The sequence below is a fragment of the Syngnathus typhle genome, linkage group LG5 (genome assembly GCF_033458585.1).
Source record: "Syngnathus typhle isolate RoL2023-S1 ecotype Sweden linkage group LG5, RoL_Styp_1.0, whole genome shotgun sequence".
In the NCBI taxonomy this organism is placed as follows: Eukaryota; Metazoa; Chordata; class Actinopteri; order Syngnathiformes; family Syngnathidae; genus Syngnathus; species Syngnathus typhle.
Window position 1 is genome coordinate 16,556,710 of NC_083742.1, and position 19,418 is coordinate 16,576,127.

The 19,418-nt window shown below is 43.9% G+C and overlaps 2 protein-coding genes across 3 annotated transcripts; one reads left to right on the forward strand and one right to left on the reverse strand.

Annotated features, from left to right (window-relative positions):
- Positions 1 to 27: 27 nt before the first annotated feature.
- On the reverse strand, positions 28 to 2,651 carry LOC133154451 (cilia- and flagella-associated protein 157-like). Its single transcript, XM_061279205.1, has 8 exons — positions 2,480 to 2,651; positions 2,097 to 2,368; positions 1,496 to 1,649; positions 1,159 to 1,426; positions 742 to 842; positions 466 to 574; positions 270 to 364; positions 28 to 206 (listed from the first exon to the last, which is right to left on the reverse strand). Exons 1-8 carry the CDS (start codon positions 2,617 to 2,619, stop codon positions 128 to 130), a joined length of 1,218 nt encoding a protein of 405 aa, XP_061135189.1. The 5' UTR covers positions 2,620 to 2,651; the 3' UTR covers positions 28 to 127.
- Positions 2,652 to 3,515: 864 nt separating this feature from the next.
- On the forward strand, positions 3,516 to 18,463 carry LOC133154395 (metal transporter CNNM4-like). Of its 2 annotated transcripts, XM_061279076.1 has the most exons (10): positions 3,516 to 4,128; positions 4,752 to 5,598; positions 9,304 to 9,447; positions 9,513 to 9,647; positions 10,844 to 11,013; positions 12,455 to 12,551; positions 13,377 to 13,439; positions 14,364 to 14,420; positions 15,128 to 15,309; positions 15,553 to 18,463. In XM_061279076.1, exons 1-10 carry the CDS (start codon positions 3,541 to 3,543, stop codon positions 15,802 to 15,804), a joined length of 2,535 nt encoding a protein of 844 aa, XP_061135060.1. In that variant the 5' UTR covers positions 3,516 to 3,540; the 3' UTR covers positions 15,805 to 18,463. The 2 variants fall into 2 exon arrangements, with proteins under 2 accessions (XP_061135060.1, XP_061135061.1); XM_061279077.1 differs by lacking the exons at positions 13,377 to 13,439; positions 14,364 to 14,420 and having other exon boundaries at positions 3,517 to 4,128.
- Positions 18,464 to 19,418: the final 955 nt, after the last annotated feature.

Genomic DNA, 19,418 nt, shown 5'->3' on the forward strand with positions numbered 1-19,418 from the left:
TTTATGTTCATCACTGTTTCAGTGAGAAACAGAACTGGATTTCATTCATTTCTCTTTTAGCAGTGATTGCGTGAAAATGTCACAGGATGGCAGTTGGGGTTTTTTTTTTTTTGCGGCACGCAGTCACTCACCTGTGTGAGGGCGCACGTTTGGCCTTTGGAGCGTGTCGGGTCAGAAGACCCAGTTGGCCGTAGCCGCTTTCTGCCCTGCTCAGACATGACAAATGAATAGGAAGTGGAAAGGATAATTTAACGTGGGCGAGATCTCACCTGCGCTGGGCTGGGTTGTCTACAGCCAGTGTGGGGTCACTGAGGAGGGGGTCATGGGGGCCTTCCAGTAGTTTCAGCAGCTTCTCCGTATGTGGCTGACAATTGACATAGTGATGGAATAGTAACATGGAATTTGAAATATGAAGTCATTTTATGGCCAGAATGTATTCATGTATTGAAAATGTTCAAATATTACAGTTAGCCTTGGTCCCATGGCGGCGACCGCGTCTCTCATCCGGCCAATCCTCTTCCTCTCCTCCTGTAGCGCTGCCTTCAGATGATCACATGTGGTGGTGTGTTTTTTTCTGCCAAGAAAAAAAAAAAACTTGGTTGGATATTGAGAATCATTGTTAAAACACACACACACATCCTCCCTCTGCAAGGTTTATGACAATCAATTTTGAACTTTCTGCACAGTGGTGACGTCATCATCAGAAAATGATATGACGCCATGCCGATTTTAAATTTGGACCTGAGTGCCTCTAATTCGGCGTGGGATTGGTCGAGTTGAGTACGAAGTTGTTGCACGTCCCGACTGCGTTCAGCCAGGTCAGCTTTCTGCTTCTCTGCCACCTAGTGGAGGGATGTTGTCAGTACAGTTATTAAGAATAGCTAATGTGGCATTTAAGTTGCATTATAACAATCGGTTGGAAGGATTTTCTACTATAGACATTTTATTATATCCTGGAAAAGTAATATTCGGATCAAGCTAGTTAAGAAGTCTGAAAAATCTAACAATGCAGGCATTCAATAAAAATTGACAATAAAGCTGACTCCGATAACATGTAACATAATGAAAAAAAACCCTAACGGTGTCTATTTTAAAGTCCTTAAAAATACCAAATAAATCTAATTTCTGGGGGAATCAAAACGGGGGGGAAAAGGGGACCTTCTTGCGGAAGCAGCTCTGTCGCGCCATTTTGTTGACTGTTTCCTCCAGGATAGCCACGTCGGCCGCATTGCGGCCCCGCTGCTGTCGCAGAGCGAGATTCTCGCGGGCCAACTGCTGGGCCTTGTCGGACAGTCGGGCGTAGCGCGCCCAAGCCTCCTGTTTCTCCAACACTGCTTGCTTGCTGGCCTCGGGCAGCTTTTGCTCCACCAGGCGCTCCACCTCGGCCACTGCTGCTTCAGCCACCGTCTCCAGCTCCTTTTCCAGTCTATCGGTGAAGCAGATGTGTCAGTTTTACAACTTGCCTTCTTTTCAGCAACATGTCTGTTATTTTCACCTGGTTTTATCCATCATTGCTTCCATTTTTACTGTGTACATAGCGGCTGCGTGCTCCCCCTCCCGATCAGCCAGCTTCTTTTGCGCAGCCGCCACATCAAACTTCAGCTGCTCCTTCTCCGCCTCAAAGGTCTTCACCGCTTCAAGCCGGGCCACTATAGAGACAGAGTTGTCAGTTCAGCAGCGGCATTTGGTACTTGGGCCTTCAGACAATCTTCCAATTGCTGTATCAAAACTGCCTCTTGGTGCCATGGAACCATGATTATGTAAATGTTGGACCTCCATTCAAACAGGATTAGTGCTTTACTGCCATCCAGTGGCACCTTGATGAACTAATGAACTTTGTTGACATAAAACGCGGTGCTTCCTTTAGACAGGTAATGTATTGGCGCTATCTTCTGTCATCTTTCTGCCAATGAACTCTGTTGAAATGAGTTGAGATTTATCTTGATGGTTTTGCCACCATCCAAACCTTGAGGAGCATGTGTCAAATGTTTGAATAGCCATTAGTGGACAAACACTGTAACAATGGGACAAATAGAATTCGGTTTTTAATTGTGATAATAGTATTGAGGCCAGGTGAAGACCTTGTACCTTCTCACCTAAGCCGGCGTTGTCCTCCTCCAGCCGTTGGATGCGATCCCGCAGCTCCCGGAGCTCTTCGGCCTGTCGTCCCCTCAGGCCATTTCGCTCGGCTTGGGCTTCCTGCAGACTTTGGTCCAGCCGCACCGCCAGCTGCTCCACCTGGTCCTCCTTGTCCAGCAGCTCCGTCTTCAGATACTCCACCGCCTCCTTCTTTTCCGTCTCCGCGTGGACGCAACGACGCACCAGTGACGTCTTCTCCTGCTCCAGGCGCTCGCATTTCAGCTTCTGTCTGCACCAGTTGTGTCATGGTGGAGACTTGTCCATCATTACGCACAGTATCAGTCTATCTATCTCGCTATTTGTCTGTCTCTGTCCGTCTGTCGCTCTAATTGTAACTCACCTGTCGAGCTCGTCGTTCAATAAACGTATTTGAAGGCGATACAAATCCTTCGCTTTGTCTCCAGGCTCTCGTTCTTCGGCGGGAGTAACCTGGCTCGGCGTTTTCTTGTCTGCCTCTTGTTTCTGCACCTTTTTGGGCATGGCGAGAAAACAAAACAAAAGATTTGCTTGCAAAAAATTGACGGAGGTTAAAGCGTGCTACTTGGTTGCTAGGCGATGGGGCATTCAGGGACGCTCAGAGGATTGGAAACTCCGAAAAACGCACCGTGATGGAAACGGTGTGTAATTTAACCACAAGAGGGAACTGTGAGCTCAATCAAGTAATTAGGGGCGATTCATTTTTGCCAGGCGTACACGTTTTATGTTCTGGTAATATGTTTTTTGTTGTTGTTGTTGTAACAAAACAGGATTCAATTAAGTTTATGTGGTGCGTTTTATGGAAAATAGCAAAATCCTAAATAAATGGCGATTGAAGTACATACGCACGAATGTAAAACATTAAAAAATGCACTTTATGAAAATTGAGCTCATTCAAGGAGTTGACTAATGCTGCGGTTCATATGCGCGTATCTAATGTCTGCATTTACAATGTATGGTTTTATTTGAAATGTAAACAGTATGAGTTTTAACAGTGATGTCCATGGGAAACATGACAATATTTAAATTGCAAAAATATCCTTATTATATAGGCACACAATCACATATAGTATGGTCGTTTATGAAAAAAATAATTCATTTAAAACGTCTAGATTACATTTATTATGATCTATTTTTACCAGGAAGTTAAATGACGCGATTTACGCGGATACATGCAGTCCAATCGGTTTGAGAACATACAAGGGATTTTGAAAACTTATACTTCTGAAGAATATTTTCTTTATGTTAGCAAGTCAGAAAACAAATAAATAAAAATTAATCCGTTTAAAACAAAAGAAATCTCACCAAGTGGGCGGGTTGTCATGTGACGTCACAACAATCTATTGGTCGGCTTCAAGATATGTAAACGAGCAAACAAGTAGGATAACGTCAGTTCCCCCGCTCTCCCGCCCTCTTCTGACACCAATGACAGTGAGCGAAACAAACATGGCGACGGCGTCGAGCGGACGCGGGTTTCTGAGAACTTTACTGCTTTTTACCCACCTTGCGGCGGGCGTCCGGGCCGAGGTGGCGCTGGCCGAGTCGCGGGCCAGCACGCGGGTCCTCGGCATGCGGCTGGAGCGCAGCGACATGCCGGCCGGGACCACCGAGCGCGGCGTGATCCAGGTAACAGAGGGCAGCGACATCCAGGTCCGGTTCTACGGGCTCCACTTGTTCCCCAACAGCTCGGCGCTTGTCCGCTTCACGGAGCTTTATTCTAGCGAGGCGGAGGACGATGCTTTCGGCGCCGTGGAGGTGCCTCTTAACCGGACGTGCCCGGAGCACAGCAAGGACCTGGTAGTGAAGGGTACGATGAACGTGAGTAACCACAATACCGCCGGGCTGGTCAGCGTCACCGTCAAGCAGCTCCGCAAGAGCGAGGTGGTCAAGGTGTTCGCCCTGTGCGTGCGAGACCCCCTGGACCCCCCGGACGCGTGGTTCCTGCTGGACGAGGGGGACGGCCGGGTGCGGGTGGTGGAGGTGAAGAAGTCCCTGCTCCCCATATGGCTTCAGGTGAATCAGAGGTGGCGAAAGTACTCACACACTGTACTTAAGTGTAAGAAAACATACTTAAAAAAAACAACACAAGACTGGTGAGTTCTTCTCATGATCTGTACCAGTTGGTGAAGGCAGAATCCATACAGTCACAGCCTCACTTGGATCATCTCCATTTCGCCCAAACGCAGTGTAGAAAAGAAGGTGCAGCTAAATAGGCCAAATTCCAAATGTCAGGGCAAGAGGCTAGTTTGATCCAATTGCGTGAAATATAGTCAGAAGATTTGAGCTTAAAAGGAATCAGGCCGTATTTGTCCCGATTTTGCCGACCAAGGTCTGTGAAGTGCTTGTATGTTTTCTAAGATTGTGTTAATCGTGGATTTTTCCCGACGATCGGGTCCAAAATGCGCAGAGAACTACTGAAACATTGAACAGATGGGCGTGTGGGTTACAGGTCAAATTAAGTTGACCCGTACGGTAAAAGGTGCATTAAGATTCATCCTGAAATTTCACTTAGATTTTGTGAGTGCTTGTTTTCAGGTGTAGGGAGCAAAAGTTGTCAGAACAATAAATACACAGGACACCTGGAAAAGATACTTGATTCCAGTAAGCAAGTACTTGTTTACGTCCCACCGTTGCAGGTGATCCTCATCTGCTTCCTGCTGGTCCTGTCGGGCATGTTCAGTGGTCTCAACCTGGGCCTGATGGCCCTGGACCCCATGGAGCTGCGCATCGTGCAGAGTTGCGGCACCGAAAAGGAGAAGAAGTACGCCCGCAAGATCGAGCCCATCCGCCGCAAGGGCAACTACCTCCTGTGCTCGCTTCTCCTGGGCAACGTTTTGGTCAACACGACTCTCACCATCCTACTGGATGACCTGACCAACTCGGGTGTGGGCGCGGTGATGGCCTCCACGGTCGGCATCGTGATCTTTGGCGAGATTGTGCCCCAGGCGCTCTGCTCGCGCCACGGCCTAGCGGTGGGCGCCAACACCATCCTGGTCACCAAGCTGTTCATGCTGCTCACCTTCCCGCTGTCGTGGCCCATCAGCAAGCTCCTGGACTGCGTGCTGGGCCAGGAGATCGGCACGGTGTACAACCGCGAGAAGCTGGTGGAGATGCTGAAGGTGACGGAGCCCTACAACGACCTGGTGAAGGAGGAGCTTAACATGATCCAGGGGGCGCTGGAGCTGCGCACCAAGACGGTGGAGGACGTGATGACGCCGGTGGGCAACTGCTTCATGATCCACAGCGACGCCGTGCTGGACTTCAACACCATGTCTGAGATCATGGAGAGCGGCTACACGCGCATCCCCGTCTACGAGGGAGAGCGCTCCAACATCGTGGACGTGCTCTTCGTCAAGGACCTGGCCTTCGTCGACCCGGATGACAGCACCACGCTCAAGACCATCACCAAGTTCTACAACCACCCGGTGCACTTTGTCTTCCATGACACCAAGCTGGACTCCATGCTGGAGGAGTTCAAAAAAGGTTGGTGCTGCATGAAAATGTCTTGTGGGGTCAAACCAAGATGCTTAGTGAAGCGTCCGACGTACGGAATCTCACATGGTGATTAAAACATGAGATGAGAACAACTCTTGAGACCATTGTGGGATAAAAAAAAAAAGGTCACTTATGTATACATTCCAAAAAATCTTTTATTATATTTATTATTTGTATTATGAACATGCACAGTGCTCATTCTGAGGGGAATTTTTTTATACATGCATGCCAGAATGTTGTGCATTGATCTAACCAAAAAATGCTAAATGAACGAATGCTAACACCTGAAAAAAAAAATTGGCCCAAGAATGTTTTGTTCAAAAAACATTTAGTGTTTAATTCTTTTTCCTCGAGTAATTGGGGGGAAATCGTCCCTGGCTTAAGATTTCAAGGAGACCACACATGGACGCACAGACTCGGGCACGCTCAAACAAATCTAGGCTTGTTCTCCACTCATAACGACGCTTCCTTCTTTTACTTCTGCTCACACACGCACTTCCTCTTTGCTTTCCCTATCGGACGTCTTGTCACGGGGTCGCTGTTCCAAGTGGGGGCTGCAGCCACGGCGGTGTTTCAGAGGCTCGGAGGAATCTCTTCCTGTCGTGTGTCACGCTGCTTTCTGCTGCTGCTGTTGTTGTTGTTGAGTGTGAAGTGGCGGCGGGCCAAGAAAAAGCTCTGCGGTGCATCGCGGGACTGGCGTGGCGATAGGGATTGACTAGACACTCGTGGGGAAAAAAAAACAAAGTTACACTTGGTGCCTTGAGTTGTGGTTTCTTTTGTTTTGAGTTAGTCACATGAATAGTTTGGATAACACAACAACCTGGTCGGTAAACAAGGGGTGTGTAGACTTTTTCTTTCCATGCTACAAATATGCAATACTCACGGGCAAATATTATTTCTGCTCAGTGTGAACAATGGATATTGTGGGACGTTATTGTCCTACACCGGAAACTCTGGCTTGGCTAAATTGAATCATAACATTCATAAAAACTCGTAAAAATAACGTAGCAAGGGCGCAAAGGCTTTTGCAACAGTGGCTCCGCCCCTGCCTGCTCATTCGACTGCGGGATTGACAGGCGAGCCGGACCCCCCGGCAAAGTCTCGAGTTCCACACTCTGCTGCTCCGCATCCGTTACCGCGGTGATGGCGTCTAACGCTAAGGTGTCCGCCCAGGAGCTCAGAACTGCCAGGTGACCTTCTGAGATGGCGACACCCCGCCAGTAAACATTATGAAAACTTAATGGCGCTAGCGGGAAGTCGCAGCGGGAGAGGCGGAAGTCCAAGAGGCGCAACCGCCAAATTGAATGTCGCGCACCGTCGATGTGGATGGTTTAAAAAATATTTTTAAAAAGGCAATTGTGATGATGTCTTCATCTGAGTGGGTGTGAAAGATACAAAAGTGTGATTTTAAGCGTTGCCATCTTTGCTGCCACAAAAACAACCAAAATTCACGACTGATCTGTTTGACATGTTTCACAAAAAAAATCATTTTCTCCACTTTTTGGTCAGTAACCGCTGATTTTGACAAAAGTTCCTCAGATTACCAAAGAATGATAAAAGGTAGAAATTAAGAAAGTAACCAATTTCGAAGATTTCAGAAAGCCATGTCACCCAACCTAAGTAAAGCTATTATGAACGAGTCAGTTTGAACTTTTTGTTGGTCTCCAAGCAGACGCGGGTCACCCTTTGCGCTTGCATTGTGCTTCTATTCTGCAGGTCCGAATGGAAAAAGCTTTTCAGGTGTAATTTAAGTCCAGAAACAGTTTGTGGTGATTATTAAAGCGCCGCCAAGTCAGCGGGTGTCATTGTGAAAACACACACATAGGCTTGTGAAGCTGTTTGAGGTGAGAGTCAACACACCGTGAGCCACATGATCTCCCTCAGCTGCTCCACTTGATGTTATGATCTTATGCGCACGTACAAATATGTCAAACTTGTTGTTTCACTAATACTATTATTATGATTATTGTAATTTGTTGATTGATTCAGTCTTGTAACAATAAGGATATTTAAAAGGCTTTACTGGCCCACAATAATATTTGTATACATCTGCGTTGTCTTTGTTCAAGTAACACAAGTAGAGAGTGTGTGTCTTTGGCGGGTCTTTTTTTTTTTTTTTTCTCGTTCTTTTCTTCAATCATTTCCCAACCCGCTAGCTTTGTCAAGTGTCCTGACAGCTTGTCCTCTGTCACCTTTGTACCTCGACACCGACACAAACCCACGCTGACATCTAATCTATTAGCAACTTGATGCTAATCGTAACCAGTGACCCCGGCGCCAGTCTACTAAAACGCTTTAAAGTGGGAAATTTTCCAAATCTCCCCCCCCCCCCTGTCTTTTTATTTATTTATTTTTTTAAACTGTGCACTGCTCTCAACTGATGACATCATACAGGCACACCTGAAACTCAACTCCTGTTTTTTTTTGTAAAGCAGGAGTGGCGCCTTTTGTCCGCACTGACACCGAATGTATCCATGTGCTAAACTGCTAATCATGTGTCCTCATGTGGAGTCGTTCAATTCATTACAGTTACATTGAGGGGTTCCATCTTGAGACTAACAAAAAAGGAGACTGACGTGCGTGTGCACATATTTGTTTTTGTGTGTGCCCATGCCAGATGCCCGAGGCGTTTGGCGGCTCTTGTGTTTGTCGACAAACCTTTTGAGCTTCCTGCCAGAAAGTGAGCCAGAGTTGGCAGCAGGAGGCCGACTTTGCCTTTGGTTCTTTACTTGTGTGCTCAGCTGATACATGTTCACAATGCCAGGGCTGTTCTTGGAGAACATCTTTGTCTGTGTGTGCTCGTGCGTGTGCGTGCATGTGCTGGTGTCACCCGACGCTCAAGTGACTCTCCAGTCAGTTGGGGTGAGAGTTTATTCCCCAGGGCTCCTGCCGCATTTGAAATATTGACTCAACAAATACACAACGAGTTCCTTTCCCGTGACACATCGCGGCTATTTTTGTCGGGATAGCCATCCGCAAGGACTTCTGATCGCAAGTAGCGAGCCTATGACGGCAGCTCCGTCGGGCCTGAAGCTAACGTAGCTGTTTCCATCTTCACTCAGCAGACGACAAATGCCACTAAAGTGCGGCATCAGTCGCCGTCGACGCGTTCAATGTGGCTTGGTTTTCTCCATTTTTGATACAGCGTCTCTATTGTTGTCTTATTGAAAGTGCTTCATTATTAATAATTCAGCTCATGATCTTGACAAGGTCTTGAGCGGGGTGTGGCGGGGGCGGGGGGGGGGATGTAAATAATTGTTTAGTTTACATGTACGCGTCGGTCAAAGTCTGTATGTAAGGACAGCACGTACACATTAACCATGCCTGGTAGTTTATTGTTAGACGGGAGTCACATGGTAAGAAGGAACCATTATCGATTGTTGATTGACGGATGGCCAGATTGTGTGATTTACAGTAAAGCTTCTTCTTCAATGCGAGTTCTTTATCGCACATGAATAATTTATTTGGAGAGTGAACACCTCAGCCGAGACACTCGCACAAGTCTTCGATTAGAGGCCCGGATCGGGTGGACGAACCATTTGTTGTCTGACTGATGGGTGGAATACACCAATTGGAAATTAAAAACAAAAATGGTGGTGAACATGGTGTGCGTGTATGTCATCTAACTAGTGTGCTAAGCTAACACAGCCAGCTCATCAATTTGATCTTTCGTTTACTCGCTTTTTGTCCCAGGCAAGTCCCACCTGGCCATCGTGCAAAAGGTGAACAACGAGGGCACGGGTGACCCGTTCTATGAGGTGCTGGGCCTGGTCACGCTTGAGGACGTTATCGAGGAGATCATCAAGTCGGAGATTCTGGATGAGTCGGACCAGTACAGTGAGTCCCCGACGAATGCCGTGGCCATCGGTTTAGCCGGTACCTAATCCGGCTTGTTTTCTCAGCTGACAACCGCAACAGGAAGAAGGTGGCGCCCAACAAGAACAAGAGGGACTTCTCCGCCTTCAAGCACGAGAGCGAGTCCAAGGTTAAGATCTCGCCTCAGCTGCTGCTGGCAGCCCACCGTTTCCTGGCCACAGGTGGGAGATTGTTAAATTGTCACATTTGATGCTCTGGGTGTCTCTCATGTTTGTGGAAATGTATGAACAGTATATGTATGTACATGTGTATACACTGTATTATATATATATATATATATTGTATACACAGCAGGGATAGGGCCGAATTAGATTCTGACAATATGAGAATCGTAAGACAAAAAAATAGCACTGTATTAAAATGACAGCTCTAAAATTTCCTCTTTAAGGAATGGCACCATGTTTAAGTACCATTAATCGACATAGTCTCCCTCTCACTCCCCGTCTTCTGTCCGGGGTGTGTGTAACTGCTCACCCCTCCCCTCTTTGCGTTTTGCGCCTCCGCTCGCTGATGTACGGTATCAACGCTCAACGACAGAGGAGTGTTTGCAGCACGCGATGATGGATTTCCTCGCGGTTCGGTTGCGTTTGCAGGGCCCGCCGCTTCTTTGTTTGCGGCGTGGGTGCGGTCCGAGATGCCCTTGTCGCAATCTCATTCCGCTCCCTTCAGTCGTGTTTGAACTGCACGTGATAAGTTAACAATTATGTAATATACCAGCAAAGATCTGTCATAAAGCCTGTATGGCTTACCTACCCCCATAAGAAATTGTTTTCAAAAGAATCGTATTCATTTGCGTTTGTTGCCTATTTTGAAAGGATCTCTCATCGCTCGTTTTGTCTTCAATGCTCGCTACAGTTAATTGTCATCACATTCCCTTGCCAACCAAAACAGCAGAACCTTCGGAGGAACGCAAAGTCAAAGTCTACTCTGGCCCAATTAGCCGGCAGGTACTGTTGACAACAAATAAATGGCCGTAAAGCGCCACCACCGTCAGGGTAGTAACCGAAACGTAACATCTACGCTGTTGCTAACCAAAACAACATCACCTAACTGGGCACTTCAGCCATCAGTCTGGCTAACGCATCATCTACTTGGAAGAAATAAAGCGCCGCCAAGACTAAATGTCGTAATATCACAAGGACATTGAGAACTTGCAGTCAACTCTATTGCTAACCAAAACAGGGGCACCCTGCGCGTAAACACTCAGTGCCTAATTAGTTGGTATTGTCCACTTAAAACAGGAAAAAAAAAGAAACCTCAAATTTGGAACTCTAATGATTTCTGGTCATTCTGGTCAAGTTGCTAACCAAAACAGCAGTTAACTCCCCAGTGTGTGGTTCTATGCGTGTGTGGACAGAGGTGACCCAGTTCAACCCGGCTCAGATATCCGAAAAGGTGCTCCTGCGGATGCTGCGCCACCCCGACGTCATTCAGGAGATCAAGTTCGACGAGAACGACAAGCGCTCGCCGCATCACTACGTCTACCAGAGGGGGAAATCTGTCGATTACTTCATACTCATACTGCAGGTAAAATATGAGGTCAAAGTGGATTTGTTGCCACTGCTCCACACCCTCGAGATGCACGGGAGGCAAACCTCCAAAATTCTGCTCTCGCTTTACTTTTACGCTTCGATCACTCCTTACATGCGGCCGCTTCGGGGAAAAGATGATGTCATCCGAGCCTCCCGCGTGTGTGGGGGATTCTCATAATCCTTTGCTGACTTTCTACTTCTTGTCCTCGACTCTTCTGGACAAAACTTGATCAAAAATGTTTTGAGCTTGTTTTTGATTTAACTAGTTGATGATGATGTTGACTTTGACGATATTGTGTGTCATATATTTTTCACCTGGCAACACCCACATGCATACAATACACGCCTCCCATACGTTGTCATCTTTGGTGGATGGACACTTGACTCACATTACTAGTGAGGTATTAACGTGTGCTTTTAAACTTTGGCCTCACAGGAAAAAATGAAAAAGTGATCTCTCTGAATGCCATTGAGGCTCGAGTAGGGGCTAATGCGTGAGCTTATGGGGAAACCCCCCCCCCCCCCCCCCCCTCGATCACCAAGCCAAATATTTCACCTTGTCACATGGTTCAAACATTCCCTGGCGGATGGTGTGACAATGATTGTCGAATTGGCACGAGTAGAGGAGTGGCAGCAAGTGGGCAAGACCCAGCTGCTGAAGGAATGTTACGATCCGCTTGCATTGGGGCCAAGTGGAGCAGTCACCCAGCAGTTAAAAGTTTGGGCACCTTGGATCTGCCATATTTAGACCAAACTTAATTGTACTCTAATTTACCTTACCAAATGGTCTTGCCATATTTACAATTTATTTTTATGTTGGTCTCTGAATCTCTAATGTACATTCTTGACATTATACGTGCACTGCTTATGTTGTCTTCGGTCCCACGTGTCCAGCTTTTGTGGATGGAGTGATGCTGTGTGTGGATTAAGTGTCCCGTTGTTGCTGCATTTCACACATTCCAGCCGACCCGTTGGGCTGGGCTGGGCTGTGTAGACAAACAAGCCGGAGGCCTCCTTAGCCTCCATCATCATCATCATCAACCAATCGGCAGACAAACGCAATTTGGTCATGTGACTCGGATGCCGCACATGAAATTTAAACTGCACTGACCCCTGACGGCCAAACTCTGTAACTACATCAACTGTCACTGGCAACATGTTTTGTATCCTTTTTGTTTAACCATGGATCAAAAACTTCAGTCGCTAGCTATGAATATATGTTTATTAGAGACAGAGAAGCGTTCACGTCTTTTAAATCAAAACTGATTTTCTGATTCTTATCGGTTTTCTGTAATATTATGCTTTTAACTGCTTGTGTTCAAATATTCAATACTACACTCCTATATAAGAAAACATGACATTTCTAATCATAATATGAATGAGTAAATAACCATTCTGTAATGTAAAGTAATAATGTATTTTTCTTTCTCCATCAGGGCCGGGTGGAGGTGGAAGCTGGCAACGAGAACATGAAGTTTGAGACTGGACCCTTCTCCTACTATGGCATCATGGCGCTCAGCGCTCCCTTGTTGGGTGAGGAGCACCTCACACAAGCCCCCCCACCCACCTAAAGCCACGCCTCTTTTTCTCCCCCACTTGTACCAATTCCCTCGTAGGAGTTTGCCCAAGTACCAGCCCTGGAATTCGCCCATAAAAAAAAAAAAAAAAAACGGCCTGCTTCAAACTGAAGCGGTTAATTTCTTCCTCAGATTTGGGCAAAGGTCGTAGAAACTTCTTCATGCGTCCTGTCATGACATCTCCATCATGTGCATTTTGTAAATATTCATTGTAAATGTTATTCTAAATAACATTTTTAAAGTAAAACTAGTTACCAAATGTATTTGCAAAATGCTTAATTTTAAGACCATTATTTTATTACTGTCTTATTTTATTACTGTCACTATTTACAGTAAATAAATGAACCAATTTAATGAGATAAAATAACAAACCCATTCATATCAACCAATTTTATAGAAAAAGACCAAATTAATGCAATAAGTAAAATGCTGTATTTTAATAGATTAATTGATGCTCATTCTTGACTGGTTTGATGTTTGGCTGAGCTTTCAGTGTCACTCGCTTTAATGTCATTGAATCACCTCTCCGCCCCTCCTCTCTTCATCTACTTTTTCTCTTCCTCCCTCATCATTCCTTCCTGCAGGGTCTCCAGGTTGCAAAGTATGAAACATTCTTCCATTTCCCTAAAACCCCCTCCACCCACACGACATGTTCACACACCTTCAGAGAAGAGCGAGCGCACCTTAGATTTTTGCATGTGCTCACCTTGTTTGTCTGTTGGTGTAATGGCGTCCCACCTTTTGCTCCCTCTCGATCACCCTTTGTACTTTCTCCTCTCAGCGGCCGCCCCACGCCCCCGCCACCGCTCCTTTAAAAGGTTTTCTCTGTTCGCGCGGTTGCCAGGTAACCTTCGGCATGTCGGGTTTATCATTCAATAGACCGGCTCTTGATTGGGCTGGGCGTGTAGCCTAGAAAGTAATTGAGAAATGGTAAAAGTAGCATTAGCAGCTAACATAGAAGTCATCATCATTACTCATCGCTCATTCTTGTCTATCATAAGATCCAATTCAACGTCCTATTCGCAAAAAGCCGCTACAAGTGCACGACACTTCTGAAAAAAAGGGAGAAGAAAACTACAAAAATACCCCTCTTAAGTTCCCCAAAAAAATAGTGGCTAATGTGAGGACCTATGGTTGCGCTCTACATCTTCACTCAGAACGCCACAAATTCCAGGAATTCCATTCCTCCAACATCAGTCTAACCCTAACCCAACATTGTACCAAGATTTTATCACCCCCTGTGATTCTACAATAGTTTGAAGTGCTTTATGAAACAAAGAGAACTCAATTTAGCCCACTAACTCACTCAAAATTCGCTTGACGAACATGTAACATTCAGTAGGAATCTTTTCAGGATGGTTTAAAAAAAAAAAAAAAAATCAAATTATTTGGGGTTGAAAAAGGCAATAATAATCATCCCATTTGAGTAACTTTAATAATGAAGTTGTATTTATTAGATTTTTTTTTATTTTACATTTACACGCAGGCTTGTTTTTCAATGTACGTACTATTTCTATATTTATCAAATGTAAATATTTTTTGGGGAAAAAAGATATTTTTAAATGTAAATATGAAATAATTCAGAACCAATCCCTTTGACGGCATTTTGAAGTTTCCCTTAAGTTTTCTACTGGATGTTGGAAGGTTAACATAAGTCCTGAACAGCTAACCACTAACTCACAAAGGCTAACTTAGTTTCGCATGCTTTACCGTCACCGCCATGTTTAAAAAAACACAGACAATCTAACGTTGAGGTTGCCACGTGTAGGTAAAACCGTGTCCTATGACTCACTGAGGCCTCCTGCTGGACGACTCACGCTGACTGGTAAAAGAAACGCTCGGCTTGCGTGCGTGTGCGAGCACGTTTGTGCATGACACAATTTTAGTGTGATGCACTGGGTTAGTCATGCAAGTGTGCGCTTGTGTTTGAGCCGAGGTGGAAAATTACTACTGGAAAATTTGGGAAGCCCTTCAGGCCATCATTAAAAAAAATATATATCAAAAAGGTGACGAAACGGATCATTGTTTGACTAATTGTGTGACTGGATGACTGCTGGAAAGTTTCTATCAAATATTTGAAACGTTACAATAGCAAAAACATTTAAGTATTTTATTTCTTTTTTAAAATATTTTGTGTATTAATGCGTGTATTTTCGTGATATAATGTTAGTTCTATAACGATATGATTAAAATGATAAGAAATGAAACATTTGAAAGTCAACTGAAACATGCCCTTTTTTTCCCCGAAGTTCTATGATTATATTTTAAAAAATGTCTTTATATTTCAGCGGCAGACGTACGTCAGTTAGCATGACTTCACTTTAAGCCGCGGACTCAACTTTGGCTTGGCTTGACTTGCTTGATTTCTTCGATTTTGTCTTTCTCACAGTAACTTGGTACTTGTTTGGAACTTGAATGTTAAGACTTGGGACTTACAGCGCGGCCTCGACTCACAAGTTGAATTTGTTGGTTGTTAGGCTCCCCGCTATCTAGTGTCCGTGTTTAACGCATGTGTGACTTGTGCCTTGGCAGAGTTCCGCTCACCGTCGCACATCAGCATCCTGAACCGCACGTCGTCGCTGAGCGGTGCCGACCGGGCCGAGTCGCTGTCGGTGAGTGGCAGCAACAGTCACCTCAGCAGTCAGCTCAACTGCAGCACCATCTACACGCCCGATTTCTACGTGCGTGCCCTCACCAACCTGCAGTACGTCAAGGTACGTGCCATAAGGAGGACGGAGAAAATGGCTCCTTTTCCATTTTCAGTGCACCTCCAAAGAGATTCTGCTGAGCCTGAGAGCTAAAGAATGAAATCACTTGCAAATATGAAAAGCTGTTTCAAAAAAACTAATGTAAAAAAAAAACAAAAAAAACTGAAGCTAGACTGAGTTATTATTTATTTAAAAAAGATGAATGAAAATGACCAAAAAAAGGCACTAATTGATTAAACGCTGGTCCAGATCACACGCTCGCAGTACCAGAACGGACTGATGGCGTCACGTCTGGACAGCACGCCGCAGTCGCCCGAGAGCGTTCACCAGTTAGCCGCCCAGACGGAGGCCGGCACCGACGCCTCCGACGTCACCCTGGGCGAGCTGGACCCCGCGGGCCCCACGGAGAACGGGCCCGACGAGACCACCATGCTTCTGAACCAGCGGAACTCGCCCCCTCACGACGCCAACAACGGCGGACAGCTGGAAAACAGTATCTAGAACTTCCTCCTCCTTCTTCCCTCGCACGCTTGCACGCCGCCGTCGAAGAGACTCAGGGAGACTCACCCCCCCCCCCCCCCCCCCAAAAAAAAAATCCAAATCAACCCTTGTTCCGATGAGAGATTCAATGTTTGTGTGGTGGACGTGTCACCATGGCGACAATCAGTGCGATGATGAATGTAGCGTTTCCGATGGGTCGATGTGTATGGCGTGGGAACCAAAAACAGGGAACTTCATTTTGTACCAAGAAGAATTGGGGCCACACCGGAAATACAATTTTACAAGAATGAAATTAAAAGTGAGAAGGACACAGCTTGCCACTGAAAAGTCATTGACAATCAATTATGGTCCAAAAAAAATCCAATTTTGTTCTCGTAACGGACTTTTTCCACATCATATTACGGCTTTATTCTCACAATATTTCATATTTGACCTTAATGTTTGGATTCGTGCCACTCACTGAAATGCTCACCAAATTATTTTTTCCCCTCATATGTCGCTTTACTTAGAGAAATAGTAATTACGTTTTTTTATTCTCAATTAGCAGACGTTATTCTTGTAACATTATAACATTATTTTAGTTTCCATTTCAGTTTTTGGTGTGATATAACTGGTCCCTTACTATTCTAATTTTCCAGTATGGCCCTTATCGTCCTCTGTCCTTTTGAAACAGTTCCATGCGTGATCGTTTGTACGTGTAACGGGGGAGGGGGGGGGATCGTTGTGATTTCATTGTTATGCCTCGATGATTGTTGTCATTTTGACGTTGGGTTTAATGGGGAAACGCGGAGCACCGTTCAAAGCGTGACACACTCCGACTTTTTGTTTGACTGTAAAATCTCAAGTGAGCCTCTTAAAGGAACACAGTCTTTTTTTTATGCAACCTTTGTGCTATTTTTTGTAAAAACGATTCTAATCCGATTAATAGCTTTCCTCCCTGCACCACTGACGGCAGAAGAAGGATGCTGCTGTCATTTTTTTTTTTTTTTAATTCACAGGTGAACATAACTTTATGTATGCACGCCGGGCATTGTGGGAGTTTACTGTGAATGTTTTATTTTTTGGGGGTTTTTTTCCAACGCGACAGTATGTGACTGATGGTACGTTAAATTCTAGAGGCTGTAAAATTCAGAGGTGAGTTATAGTTATATTAGTTGCAAAACAGAAGGAAAGTGATGAAAGATTTATTTTAGAATGAAGTCGTAATATTACAAGAAGGAATACTTCGAACGTGCCGAGAATATTTCAGTTTTGTTTTTGGAGTAAAATCTTGGTTTGTAAAAAAAAAAAAAAAAAAAATTACACAAACAGAAATATTTTTTTAAGAATAAATTCATTAAATGTAATCTTTTACTTCCAACTTTGTCAAAGCTTTTACCTTTAAGCAATTGTATGACTTTCTCTTAAGCAAATTGCCTTAGTCTTATAATTGGAAGACTAATCGTAGAATTTAAAAAAAAAAATGTTAAATTATTATTTTTTTCATTGGAAAATTGCAACTTTTGGTGTAGTATGATTTATTCTCCGATCAAAATTGTAAATTTAAAAAAATTATTCATACATGTAAAAATGCAACTTTTTACTCTTATCACGTTACAATTTGAATTTGACCGTAATTAAACATTCTCCTAAAATTACAGAATTTCCTTTCATAAAATGTTTGCAATATTGCGACTTTATTCACACTAGCAACCTAAGAATCTGTTCAGTTTTGGTGAGGATCTGGACAAAGGTGTGCAAATACAAAGAACGGTACATTCACCTTGGAGGTTCTAAGGGAAATCTATGCCAAAGAGTTTGCAGAGTGACCCCAACTTCCACACCACCCCGTGACATGCCCACTTGGGGTTGCCCTGAAAACATTTTTACAGTATCACCTGCTGCATTTTGTTAAGCACAACACTCATTTTTATGTGTGTGGCGTATGTGTAAGTAAATCCAAACGCAAAAAGATTTTTTTTTTAAATCAATTAATGAGCAGATACAGGTGATGGGAATGTAATTCAATAAACCTATCAATGATCTGCAGCTACTTCAAGTAAAATTATTTAAAAAAAAAAAAAGTTTGCCTCACACTTTCACCTACATTTTATTTCTGTTTCTCATTTTAGCCGTTTTGGGAATATGAAATCATAGCTTTTTTTTTGTGTTTATTCCTGAATGCACTTTAATAAGGAAAGCAGTATTTTCCCTACCACCAAAAAATATGCCAACAGTTTGAGATGTTTTTATGTCACAATAAGGACTGTTCAAAAGGAAACTGCTTTCAGTAATACTCGTCATTTTGTTGCCTTCAGATTCTCTCGGGAACTCTAGCTTTATTTCGGATTTTTCTGGATGCATGCGCGCAACCAGTAATTCAATCAACCCTGAATGCTTTCAATCAAAGTTTCATTTTATGCCGTGTGCCTGTCAGTCGGTTCACTTTGTTGTTTTTGTACCTCAAAACACTGTTGATGATCGCTGTAGCGTGTTGTTTTCCACGCCGATCCGAGTTGAGCGACGGAGGGAATCAACTTCAAATGAAAAGAAAAACAACTTTGGTTCGTGACGCTAACTTAAAGACAAATCCCAAATGTTGTAAATAGTGTTTTATAATTTCTGTCCTAATGACTTTTCATGATGGATGTTATTAATAAACCTGAGATCTATTTCTCTACGTGAGCGACCTTTGCCCTTTTTTTTATGCATCTTGTAAAACGGTTCGAATCACTCAATCCAATTGTGGCTTAAATCTTTCTAAGTTAAGGGCGAGTTAAGGTGTCAACCAAAATCCGTTTTGTAAGCACAATAGGTTATCTTTTGTATCCCACGCTGGGCACGTGTGTGTGCGTGGGTTGGAACGCACTTAAGGCTCTTTCATCATCAGCCTTTTTGATCATTAGCACGCAAAACCGGTTTGACCGAAAAAAATCCCCACTCGTGAAAGAGCCAAGAATTCTTGCGCTGAATAAAAGAGGAAAATAAATCCTTTCACTTCCTCCTCCTTGCTGTCGCTATGCACCCACGCGTGGGAACGGTCTCGTTGCAACACGCCCAACACCTGGTCTTTGTCGCTCATCAACTTTTATAGCTGACCAGGTACGAAAGGAAATCATATTTCTGTATTTAATAAAAAATTACCAATTTAGTGCCACGATTTGGAGCAGTTCCTGGAGAAAAACGGACTTTTCTAAATAGGAAAAAAAAAATCGGAAATTTCCTAGATTTACCTTTCGCTTCATGCTAACAAAAAATGCAAAACAGCATTGATATGCTATCAGTTAACATCGATTGTTGCTGATATTTGAACATAAATGGATTACAAATTGTTGAGACTTTCTTTGAAATACCATAATAGATTAAAAAAATACTTCATTCTTTTCTATTTTTTTTTTAATCCAAAAAAAAGTTTTTTTTATTTACAGAATACAATTTCTTTCTTTTTTAATTTAAGCCCATTAACATTGAAACGTTTTATTTGTTTACAAAAAACAAATGTTTTGCCTGAAAAATTTAAAAGTACCTTGACTCAGAAAAAGATAGTTACTATTTTTCTACTCGTATTACTTTTTTCTAGGTAAAAAAATTAAATTGCGGAAGATTTAATGATATATATTTTTAAATAATGTAGT

What these genes read in the sequence shown, in the direction of transcription:
- LOC133154451 (XM_061279205.1), bottom strand. Translation starts at nt 2,619, where the DNA reads ATGCCCAAAAAGGTGCAGAAACAAGAGGCAGACAAGAAAACGCCGAGC. An exon ending in GGAGGACAACGCCGGCTTAG is followed by an intron (nt 1,650 to 2,096) that starts GTGAGAAGGTAC and finishes CTGTCTCTATAG; the next exon opens with TGGCCCGGCTTGAAGCGGTG. An exon ending in GACAACCCAGCCCAGCGCAG is followed by an intron (nt 207 to 269) that starts GTGAGATCTCGC and finishes ATGTCTGAGCAG; the next exon opens with GGCAGAAAGCGGCTACGGCC.
- LOC133154395 (XM_061279076.1), top strand. Translation starts at nt 3,541, where the DNA reads ATGACAGTGAGCGAAACAAACATGGCGACGGCGTCGAGCGGACGCGGG. An exon ending in TCTGTTCGCGCGGTTGCCAG is followed by an intron (nt 13,440 to 14,363) that starts GTAACCTTCGGC and finishes TGCCACGTGTAG; the next exon opens with GTAAAACCGTGTCCTATGAC. An exon ending in TGGACGACTCACGCTGACTG is followed by an intron (nt 14,421 to 15,127) that starts GTAAAAGAAACG and finishes GTGCCTTGGCAG; the next exon opens with AGTTCCGCTCACCGTCGCAC.